Here is a 12,747-nt window from a genome sequence, read left to right on the forward strand (position 1 = left end):
TTTTTTTTTTATTAAATGGGTACAGTAATAAGTTCTGTAGATTTGACGAAAGTCAAAATGGATGTTCGCGGATCTAAATCACCTCTTAACAATGTGTAAAAGAGCAACGAGTAGACGGTTACTCGCCATATATTAGGTTAAACCTCGAATACCTCTTTAATACAAAGTGAGGATAGATATATGGTGTAAGGTGTATTCTAATAGCCTATTATTTTTTTGGTCGGTTTCTTTTGTAATTTATAAGTATACACTTATAGAAACAGAAAAAAAATTAAAATACGGAAACGAGGCGTTATGTCCTTAGCTTATACTTAAAGGTAGAAGAGGACCAGGACATGTTATCCTTCCTGAATTAACACACGTTAGATTCATCATTACTTCTGGTGATGTTATACATTCTTTTTCTGTTAATGCTTTAGGTATAAAATGTGATGCATAAAAAAATAATGGATGTAGGCTATTCGTTATATGTGCTAAAGAGCTAAACTCCGGGGAAGCCCTAAAGCTTTAGTAACCAAAGATAAAAAGGAAACTTTTTAACCGGCCTGATTAATGACTCAGGGTAAGGTAATATCACTAAAGATGATGGTAACTGAAATGGGCGATCGCGGATCTAAATCAGTAATATATTTATTTTTTACCCCGTTGGTTATGCAGCACGGGATAGAATTAGGTTATCACTGTAAAAGAGCAACGAGTAGACAGTTCTTCAATCAAGTTTATATATGTTATATAGATGACTATTTTTTTGATTGTAAGGTGTACTCTAGTCGCCGGAAAATCCGGTTCTAGGATCAAATAAAACGAAATAGTATTTACTATTTTTAATATAACCCTAGATTAAAGTTGCTACAGCGGCCTGACCTTTTTACTAGGTTTAAGTTGTAATGCGGTTTATTTAATAGTTCTAGCCTTCCTTTCTCTTTAATTTCATTAAGGAATAAAGGTAAAAGGCTATGAAAAGTTTATGGATTAATGCTGAGATTTATTCCAGGTAAAATAAAATCTAATACCGTGAAATTAGAATTTCCAAATAGAGCTAGTTTAATTGGTTTTAATAAGCGTCCTAATGTTAATTTATTCAATAATAAATGATCATGTATGGATAAATTTAAATTCTTATATAGATTTGAATCTGGATTAACACTATCTAAGAAGGACTATCGTCCTAATACTATAGCTTTAGAACATATTAATAGCGGTAATCCTACAACAAGTGAAGTTATTAATAGTGTGTTGCTTAATCAAAATATTTCTATAACTCAGAAAGAATTAGACGATCTTTTATCTCTTCCTAAAGTTAATTTTGATTTACCTATTACAGATCAAACATATCCTGCTTTAGTAGGATTAATAGGAAAACCGGGTTCTAGGCGTAGTAAAGCAGGAGTATATATTTTTTCTCATAAGTATTCTGAGAAAAAATATGTAGGATCAAGCAACGATTTAGCAAGAAGATTTAAACAATATTTTGAAAAGAATACTTTATTTTCTCGGCCTTTGGCCAAGTTTCAGTCGTCTTCTCTTTTTTTAAAAAAAAAGAGTCGACGACGCCCGAAACTAACAAAGATACAGGTATTTTGTTACCTATGATAGAAAAGGAAGATTTAAAGGCGTTTACTCTAGAGGTTGCCGTTATACCTTCTGCTTTTTCTAAATATTCTCATTGTTTTTTAGAACAGTATTTTTTATTAGATAAGAGATTTAATCTTAATACTCATAAGATAGTGAATTTCAGAGTTAATCAAGGGTTTAAAATATATTTATACGATAAGGATTGTAAAACTTTATATTATTCTAGTATCTCATTAAATGCTTTTTGTGCTGATTTAGGTATACATCATACTTCATATAAAAAACATGTAAACAAGAATGAACTTTTTTTAGATCATTTTATTATCTCTAATAACCTTATTTCAGAAGCAGTACCTACAGATTTAACAGAATTACAGGTTCGTGCGCTTATTAATAAACAAAGAATAAATAGTTTAGGTAAATTGCACAAATCTTCTGGTAGCTCAGTAGAGGTTTTTGATACAGATACAAATACTACTATATTATTTGATTCAGTAGCAAAAGCAGCATCTAAATTCGGTATTAGTAGATCATCTGTAAGAAATTACATATCTAACGGAAAGCCATACAAACATCGTTATATGTTTAAGTTTGTTTCTCTTTAACCAAAGATGGTTAAAGAAAATTATGAAAAGCCGGTATTTTTTTTAGGTCGAAGTTGTAGAACGACCCTGGTAGAACTGGTAGTGAGAACCCCTTTAAATAAATATGCCAGGCTGTGGGGGAGAATCTTTTTATTATCTCTCTCACAATAAATCGTCAAATTGCGGGAAAGCCTTAAAGCTATTTCAACCAAGTAAGAGTGGTAACACATCTTAAGGCTCACGTAATGAATTGAGGTAAGGTAAAATCGAAATAGATGCACGTAAGGAAATAGGTAATCCGCAGCCAAGCTCCTAATATTTTAATTATAAGTATAGGTGTGCAGTTCATCGACTAAATGGCGGTTGGTTTTAGCATTATATATTAAATATTTGCTAAGAACTTAAGATATAGTCAAACCCTATCCGAAAGGATACAGGATAATCTTTCTATTATTCCTAAGCTTACCCTGTGCGGGGCTTTAAAATCCGCTTGCTTATAAAAAGTACGTATTACAATAGACTCTCTAGCTATCTTTAGCTTACAAGTGAAAAATAAACCCGTGGCAAGATTTAGAAAAAATATAATTGGTTACCCGTTAATAGGATAAAGGGTGCAGCTACCTTATTTTACGCACTCTTTATTTAGGGGGAAAGTATTCTAACTCGTCCCTATATATATTTTATAGGGCAAAAGGATATATTTGAAATTAGATCAACCATCTAAACGGAACGTTCTCAAGGTAGCCGACATTGTCAGTACCCAGAGGGTTTATATTTACATAAAAAGTGTTTTGCGGGCTAAAAGTATTAACCGCTACGTAGATACTCCTATTTTACCTTTAATTAATAAAAGGTGTCTTGCCCTGGCTACGCCGGGGTTTTCGCCTTTTTTTTCACGGAAGTTTAGCACATCCACACTTAGACAGCAAAATGTGTCAAAATTGGTTAGTCTTTTGGATTCTTTTCCTTCATTGTCTGAAAATCTACGTTTGTATATTATTAGCCCACAGCAACCTAATATCAAAGAATGTCATAAAGTATTCCTAAATGTGTATAACAGTCTTAGCGATCCTACTGTAAAACTATTTATACAAAATAATTGTTCACATTTAATTTCCTTGGATAAATTTGATAAGGAAATAATTTCAAAAGATTTTTTAGATTATAGGATAGAAGGTCAGGATAAACAAGGACACCCTAGTTTGTATGCAGGTAAGTCAGGTTGCTATGCTTTTTTGTGTTTAAAGACGGGTGATTATTACGTAGGATCGGCTATTTGTTTATATACTCGTTATAAAACACATAAGGTTAGAAGTAGCAGACCTGAAAAGGGTGGTACTACTTCTTTATATCTTTCAATTCGGAAACACGGATGACATAATTTTGCTTGAAGACCTCTTATACTTACCAATAACTATATAAACAACTTTACTCAACAAAATCCTGAGTATGAGTTAAGTTTAGAATCATTGTTTATACTGAGATCTATCACACAATTTGAGGTTAGATTGTACGAACAATTCTGGCTTACTCAATTTAGACCTAAATTAAATAGTAATTATGGTGTAGGATTTCCTTTTAGTAGCGGGGATATAAGCACTTATCATACATATGATAGTTCTAAACCCATAGAAGTAAGAGCGGAGGAGAATACCCAATTTTCAATGAAATTTTCATCAAAGAACAGAGCAGCTGTTTCATTAGGAATACCTAAAACTACTTTAGAAAGATACATCAACTTGAAAAATTTCACAATATATAGCCCTGTTTTAGAGATGTATGTTTACTTGATAGACCCTTCTAAGCCTTTGTCTGAAGATTCTCCTAGTTATACTACTACTGATGGAGTCATGGTTATAACAGATGTAGATTTAGATGCTTTGGCTAAAGGTAAGCTTTTTGCTCTTTTACTGGATAAAAAATCTCTATTTGGTGTTTACGAAAATCCAAGTCAAGCTGCCAAGATACTGGACGGTAAATCTGATAGTAGATATATTAGTAGATATATTAATCTTGAACGGCCAGTATCAGTGGGGCAAGATAAAACACCAGTCTATTTTGTCATGAATCCTTCTTGAAAATCGGATATAATAGGACGAATAGCTGCTAGACCTAGTGAACGAAAAAAATCTAGTATATCTAGATCTATTGTTTTAGTAGATGTATTAAATCAAAGCGCTTTAGTTTTTAACACAGTCTCTGATATGTCAAGGTATTTAGGTAGAAACGCTCTTACGGATACAGGGTATGTAAAAAAATACATGAACCCTACTAAGTTATATAAAGGTCGTTACGAGTTTCATTACCGTAATGAGTTTACAGGGACTATTACTGGTAAGGGTCCATCATCGTCAACATAGTCATCCTCATTTACGAATTGATAAGGATCTAACCTTATGCAAGCTCTCCTTTAGGAGGCAGGTAATCACCTTCCTCCTCGCTCAGGGGGAATACCACCCTTCTGATACGATATTAGGAATATAAAAATTATAAAATAAATACACAAGGTGTAGATAGAAGTTATCTGTTAAATGGATAATGTTATTAATTTAGCTTTATTTAGGAGGTAAGGACCCTAACTCGTCCCTCAAAAATACACACAGAGGGCAAAGGGGTAGATTTGAGATTAAACCAAGTATCTGTTTTTGTAAATAGAGAAGGGGTATTTTATGGTCTTTAACATTGGCCAAAACTGTAGTGAACCTATGGTTAAAAATCATCAAATTGCGGGAAACCCCTAAAGAAATCTTAACTAAGTAAGTATGGTAACATGACTTATGGCACAGGTAATGACTCGTGGTACAGTAAAATCAAGATTTATTATTCAATGGGCAATCCGCAGCCAAGTACCAAGTATAAAATATTAGGTATGCAGTTCATCGACTAGACGGTGGTTGGTATTATTAGTTTTAATAATGCTTAAGGTATAGTCAACCCCCTCCTGAAAAGGTGTAGAAAAATATGGATAGTTTAGTGTCATACTTCCCGCTTATCTCCAGGAGATAAGCGGGAATAGGCCCACATATTTTTTATTAATTATATATTAATTCGTTAATTATATTTAGGGATCTCTACAATAGTTTGCTAAACTTATTTTTTAATATAAAAATAAAATTTTAATTAATCTGGTCCCCCTCCTAATCCGGAGGATAATGAAGAAAGGACATAAAGCTTTATGTCCTTTTAGCCCTCACACACTTACGCAACCAAGCTGCTCAAGGAGTGTGTGGGGCTACGAAGTAGGGTTAGGCGTAAACACTATAGTAGTTTTTGCAATGTGCAATTAAGAGAAGTGTTTTTAATAACCACTTAAAATTAGGTAAACGCTTAGGATTAGGTTTTATACCTGCTCTAACATTAACTAGATCTTTTAGATCCGTTAGATCTTTGGAGGCGCAGCGTAATCCCGAGTCTTTAGCATTAGAACACATCAAAAGTGAAAAACCTACTACTTCATCAGTAATCAATCAAATATTCTTAAATCAAAATTTATCAGTTAATGACTCAAAATTAGCAGAATTATTAAAAGTTAAAGGTGTTGAAATGGATCTTCCTATTGATACACCGGAAAAAAAAGAAACTCTTAGATGATTTAACAGGTAAATCTCAATATAAGGGTTTCTCTGGTGTATACATATTTATACATAAAAATAGAGGTGATAAATATGTAGGTTCATCTAATTTATTGAGGCGTAGAATGGATTACTATTTTAAAGGAGATTTTCCTTTAGCCCTCCGCTCGGCGAGCGAGCTGGGCTGCGGAGCTGCTGGAAAATTTCTACCTTTACTTCACCAAGAAGGACTAGAAGCTTTTAAATTAATAATCTTTAAATTAGATAGTAGTAAATTTAGTAATCAAGACGCATTAATTTTAGAACAATATTATTTATTAAATAAAGAATTTAACTTGAATACTTTAAGGGTTGTTAATGCAGGATCTTCAAAAGGTGATGCTGTATATGTTTATGATCTAACATGTAGCACTCTTTATTACAAAGCTAAATCTAAAATTGAGTTAAAAAGAGTCTTAAAAATACATACTGAAACTAGTAAAAAGTTTGTAGATTCTAAAATACCCTATCTGAATAATTTTTTATTATTAAGCTATCCTATTCCTACTGCTTTAATTAGCAATGTTTCTGTAGAAGAGTTAGTGAGTATAATGCAAAAAGAAAGACAAAATACGTATACATTAGGAACTCGTAGAAGTATTCTTGTGGAGTTAGAAATTAAAGAAGGAAATAAATTTATAGATTCTTGAGGTCATACTTTAAATTTTGATTCTTTAACATCTTGTGTTGAGTATTTAAGAGAATTAGGTTTAATTATAAAAAGAGACACCCTTACTAAATATATAAAAAATGCAAAAGTGTTTCATCATTTCTTATGTAAATACTCAGATAAAATTTTACCTGATAATTTTGAACAAGTTGGATTAATTATTGATGAATATAAAAAATTAAAAATAGATACTGACTTATTAAAAGTCAATAAAAAAAATAAACCTTTATTAGTAAAAGCCTTGGCGGCGACTTCAAGGAGTCGCCAAGGCAACCCGGCGGGCCGGGTAGGAGAAAATTTAGAAAAAGAATTTGAAAGTATTAAGGATACAATTAAATACTTTAAAACTCTAAACATCTCATTAGATAGAAAGACTTTATATACTCGTTTAAAAGACGGTAAAGTTTATAAAGATTATTATTTTACTTATAAATAATTAGATTTAAGCTTATGTTTTCAGCTTAATGCTACCTTATGAAGTAAGTGTACTAATATAAGTTTATTAATTATATTAAATTACAGTAGAGATAATTTGCAATGTAGCGAAATATGTGGTATTTTACACAGTTCTATGCCTATTGTTGTTGAGTCAGTTAGTTTAGAAAAATTCTTGACATGACTAGAGGAACAATAAATATAATTATATTTTTATATTAAGTTATTCAAATAGTTAAACAATTTTTCTCTGTAACTAAGTTACATAAGAGAAACTCAAAACTAAATTTAAGGTTTTAACCTAAATTTACTATAAATTATACCCTTATGCCTGATATCATATACTTCTATAATAGTTAGTACTTGGCTTAAGGTAATTAAATATAATTTGATATAACTTAACAAAAAAAAAATGATACAAGCAGCAAGAATTATAGGTACAGGTTTAGCAAATACAGGTTTAATAGGAGCTCTTTTAGGGATATGTGTAGTATTTGGTGCAATTGTTTGGGTAGCATTTGATATTGGGAGTTTAATGACCTTAATTTTAATTTTATGTTTATCTTTTTATTGATTAAAAAAAAATACATACCAGATGTTATAATAAATTTGTTTTTGATTTTTGACTAATAGTTTATGCTTTATTAATTTATGTACTAATTTATACTTATTTTCAGTCTTTTATGGAAAACTTAACATTTAATACTGAAAGTTTTATTCTATTTACAACTGTAAATCTTATAATCATTTATACAAGTGTATTACTTTATGATCTAATAGCTAGATTATTATATAAATTAAAGGAAGGGCTATTATTAATATGTCGTAATTCTTATATAAGTAGTTTTAGATTAGGGCTTATATACGGGTCAAAGCATAATATGTTTAAGCAAAAAAAAAAAAAGCGATTTTTTTAGGTAACAACTTAAAAAATCCATTAACCGAAAATGAAACAGAATTCGATTTAAATTGGTGTACTCATAAGGGTGCCGTTCATAAATATAGAGAAAAAATTTCTAATCTGAAAAAAAATAGATTAATTATCTTCTTTAGTTGGTTAGCCATTCTTTCTTGTGGGTTAATTTTATGTCATAAAATTCCCGAGATTAATTTGGATTTAACAATGTATTACTTCCCTTTACACATTTTTTCGATAGAAATTTCAGCTCTTCATATAGTAGAAAGCATTGTTTTATTCAGAGTTATAAAAGACAGTTATATAAACTGTCTTAATATATACGTTTTGCGAGATATAATACCAAGTACCTTTAATAGACCAGGGCCACTTAGAAAAGTTAAAAACTATTTTACTGAGTTATTACAAAAAGTTAAAAACTTTTTGTTTGAAAAAAAAAAAAAATTATTCTGAGGTAATAAACCATTGGAAGTCAAAGTACAATATTCAAATCCTAAAAAAAAAAAAAAATTTTTTTATCCTATAAATATAATATCTAAGTTATCTAAACCGGAAAAAAACTTTTTCCGTGCAGGTATATATTTCTGCATGGGATTAAATACATTATTCTCAGTGTTTAAGTTAACTCTATTATATATTAGTCTTAATTTTTTAAGTTTACCTTTTTTAGCTTATATAAAAAGCGATATCGTATTTCAAAAAATAGGTGTATTAGCTGATTTATTTTTGAAATCTTTAGGTTTTATACATGATGATGGTTTTATGTATAAGGACGGGTTTAATATTTTGATTATTTTAATAGGCCTTTCCTATTGTTTAAGATCATAAAGGGCTGCTTCGCAGAAAAAAGGGTGCTTCTATTATTAGATGGTACCGAAATAGAGTAATAAATCAATAAAACGAAGTATATAATAGTTGACTTTAGTTTTTAATATAAAATAATTCTTATTTATCTTAATTAAGTAATTATATTTATCACTCGCCCTTCTTTATCCTTTCAGGATAAAAAGTTTCAGTCGTCTCTTCTAAAAAAAAAAAAAAAAGAGTCGACGACGGCCGAAACTATTATAAATAATCTAAATTAAATCTATTTATATAATAATACATATTTTAGTATATAGGTATTATAGTTATATATATATATATGCATAATGCATATATATAAAGTGTATTAGTTTAATGGTAAAATAAAGTATTACGGCTACTCTGATATAAGTTCGAGTCTTATATACACTTAAAGATCGCTCTAATCTTCCCCCCCGTATTTTTAATCATGTAATAGTCTATTTTAGTCTTGCGCGCACCTTCGCAGCTATGGAACTCAAGGGGAGGGGATTAAATAAATTAGCTCAATAGTAGAGCAACCGTTTTACACACGGAAGATTGGGTGTTCTAAACATCTTTTTCTACGTCTACTTTTCGAAATAAACCATTATCACTCTCAGATTTAGAGGAAGAATTGGAGAGTGATATGGCTAAATACAATAAACAACATCCTTCTAAGAAATTTAAAAATCTAGGCTATCCTGAATTTGAAGAGGTAGCTAAATCAAGTAGAACTCGTTAATAATATGAGAAATCTGTAGATAAATTTAGGGATAAACATAGTGTAGAAGGTGAAATAAAGCGTCAGGAAGAGCTAGCTAAAAAGGATTTAGCTGATGATTGAAAAGCTAAATACCTTAGTGTAGATTCTACGGAAGTCGTGGATCATATATTAAAAAAAATAGAATGAAAGATTTAATCATAATTATCACGATAAAGCTTGACCATAAAAAATATGGTGGTGATGAAAGTGAATCACGAGAAAAAGTGGCAGACAAAGTTTTTAATCATGGGGATGGTTTACCTAAACATAACACCCGAAATATGGGGGCAGCCAAATTCAGATACTCCTCTTGTAGCTCATAGTCCTTGTTCTAAATCATCTGATTGTGGGGGGAGTGGTTTAGTAGTCCTCCTGCAGCAGGTTCTTCTACTCAAGTTAATAAAAGAGATTGTTCTGATAATGAAGTTTAATTAGAAAACTCTAATAAAAGAATAAAGTAATATTCTAGTGATATTATTTCAGACTCAGAACCTTTTGATCTTTTAGATTCTTACGGATAAACTTAAAGTTTATCTTTGTTTTTCTATTCTTCTGTGTGGCTCCTTACTTTATTTATATTTTTTTTTAGTGTTTTATTTAAATACTTAGTTAACTAAGTATGTTGTATTTATCTTTCGGTTATATATAATTATAGTTTATATTTAATGTATAAATTTATATTAATTAAATTTTATATTTTTTATATATAATATCTAACTATTATATATAAAGTGTGTTAGTGGGTCGAAGGATGAAAAAAAGAAGTTTTATTTTTTAAATTAGCCCCAAGTGGGGCTAAAAATTATTAGTGATGTGATGTGGTGTGATGTGATGGGATGGCAGCTGTATAGAGTAAATAAAAATTCTTTTTCTTAGTGTATATAACATTACCCGTTCTAATATCGGGTAATGTTATTGGAACGTGAGAATGCAATAGATTAGTTTATTGGTAAAACAATTATTGGTACAACGGTAATTATAAAAGTTCGAATCTTTTATCTATTTGGGGTAGTTGGTTTTTATCCTGTTAAGCCTTCTACCTGTCCCTCGCACCCTCTACCTATACAATTAACTCTCGCCTGGGTTTTGTTTTACTTTTGCAACTAGCCCTCGCCTCAATTTTCCCTTGTTTATCACCTCGTATTCACTCGACTTTCCCCTCTGCTCAAGACTTGGGCAGATAAAAACGCTTTGAATCATCCATACTTCAACATGGAGCCCCTAGGAGATCACACCTTTAATCGGGATCTTAAAAAAAATAAGGAGTATCCCCTGATCAAAAAGGGATCTGGGAACTACCTCTACAGAGAAGATGGTAGTAAGGTGTTTGATGCAGCTTGTGGTGCTGCTGTCGCTTGTCTGGGCTACGGTAAGAAAAGAGTTCTGTGGTCCATGGCGAAGCAAATGTACAAGATTACCTATCTTGCTTCTTCATTTTGGAACTCAGACGTCGTCAAAGACTTGTCCAAGGAGCTCATCCAGGGTACAGGTGACAAACTGGAAGGAGTCTACTTGACAGGGTCCGGGTCCGAAGCGATGGAGGCAGCCATCAAGCTGTCTCGTCAGTTCTTCTTTGAAGAAGATCATAAAACTCCTCGGGTCAATTACATTGCTCGAGAACGTTCCTACCACGGCAACACCCTTGGAGCTTTGAGTATCTCGGGGTTTGAGACTCGCAAAGCAGCCCAAGAGCCGAATCTAATGCGAAACGTGCATTTCATTTCCTCTTGTTACCCATATCGTCAACAAGGGGCTAATGAATCGGACCAAGATTTTGTGGCTCGAAAGGTCCAGGAACTTGAGGATAAGTTCCTAGAGTTAGGCCCCGAGAGTGTGATAGGGTTCATTGCTGAACCTATCGTTGGGGCTGCGTTAGGGTGTGTTCCTTCTCCTCCTGGCTATCTCAAAGGAATGCGAGACGTTTGCCACCGACATGGCGCACTCTTCATTCTGGATGAGGTAATGTGCGGATCTGGTAGAACTGGTACCTTGCATGCATGGCAGGCAGAAGATGTTGTGCCTGACATCCAAACGATGGCCAAAGGACTTGGCGCCGGGTATCAACCTGTTGCAGCCATGTTGGTATCGGAGAAGGTCGTCAAAAGGATGATGGAAGGAAGTGGAGAGTTTGCCCATGGACAAACTTATCAGTTTATGCCATTGCAGGCAGCAGCTGCTCTGGAGGTTCAGCGAATCATCCGGAAAGACAAACTCATGGAGAATGTTTCCAAACAGGGTACCTATTTGGAAAGACGTTTGAAAGATCTTCTGTCCAACCACCCTAATGTTGGAGACATTCGAGGACGGGGTCTTTTTTGGGGTATAGAATTTGTCAAAGACAGAAATACCTCAGAACCCTTCGACGTTGCGTTGCAGGTTGCTGTAAGAATCAAGGATTTGGGGATATCCCAATTTGATATCACTGTTTATTCAAGTGCAGGTTGTGTGGATGGCATTAGGGGCGACTTTATTATGATCGCCCCCGCGTTCACAATAACGAAGAAGGATGTTGACCAGATTGTTTCTAAAGTAAACAATCTGGTCAACCATTTCTTTAGAAATTGTATTCAGAACCTTTAGGAATAGTCTAGGCAAAAAAAAATTAAAAACCGGGTAAATATAAAAAAAGTTAAAAAACGAATAAACATAATTAAAAAAAATTAATCTCTATTTTTTTTCATAGTGTTATTTGAACAAAGTTTTTTCACGGGTTTCTTATTATAGTTTATATTTAGTTTATGTATTGGGTATAGTGCAGCAGGGGTGCTTGTTTAAGGACTTTTCTTTTTTTTTTTCAATTTAAGATCCAAATTGTAAGTAATTTTTAGGGGAGGATTGAAAAAAAAGTTAAACTTAAAAACAAAAAAAAATTGGGTGTAATTTATTAAAAAAAATAAACTTCCGAAAAAAAATCTTTTTTTTTTTTAAAGAGAAAATTAGTGGTTAGTTGTAGGTAATAATAATAATAATTATTCTTGTGTTTACAATAGAGGGTTCAATTCCCTCTTTCTCTTACAGGCGTAAATACAGGTATACGTATGTAAAAATTTAAATTTTTGTATTTAATACTTTAATTTATCTTTTTAAATAAGGCGTCCGCATTAAAATAATAGATTAGTATTTTAGATGAAATGTTTAACACCTTTAATTAACGTTCTATTTTCTTATTTGCTCTATATAACTAATTTCTCCCCCCTCTGGTAATACGGACCCCTTTATATCACTACGGGGTAAAAAGGTAAAGGAGGGATAAATGGGACTAATTTTTTTATTAGTCTTAACCTTTTCTTTTATAACACTCTTCCCCCTTTTTGAGGCCGAAGGCAAAACTACGCTATATCAGAGGGGTGAGTTATAAGAGAATAATT

At 32.0% G+C, this 12,747-nt stretch overlaps 1 protein-coding gene across 1 annotated transcript; it reads left to right on the plus strand. All coding sequences in view use genetic code 4, as the record gives it.

The window, feature by feature from the left end:
• Positions 1-10,591: 10,591 nt before the first annotated feature.
• On the plus strand, positions 10,592-11,959 carry PG998_006570 (adenosylmethionine-8-amino-7-oxononanoate aminotransferase; the record flags this gene model as incomplete). Its single annotated transcript has 1 exon — positions 10,592-11,959. One exon carries the CDS (start codon positions 10,592-10,594, stop codon positions 11,957-11,959), a length of 1,368 nt encoding a protein of 455 aa, XP_066731579.1.
• Positions 11,960-12,747: the final 788 nt, after the last annotated feature.

Source organism: Apiospora kogelbergensis, mitochondrion, assembly GCF_038363985.1.
Source record: "Apiospora kogelbergensis strain CBS 113332 utg000004l_segment0_segment0 mitochondrion, whole genome shotgun sequence".
NCBI lineage: Eukaryota > Fungi > Ascomycota > Sordariomycetes > Amphisphaeriales > Apiosporaceae > Apiospora > Apiospora kogelbergensis.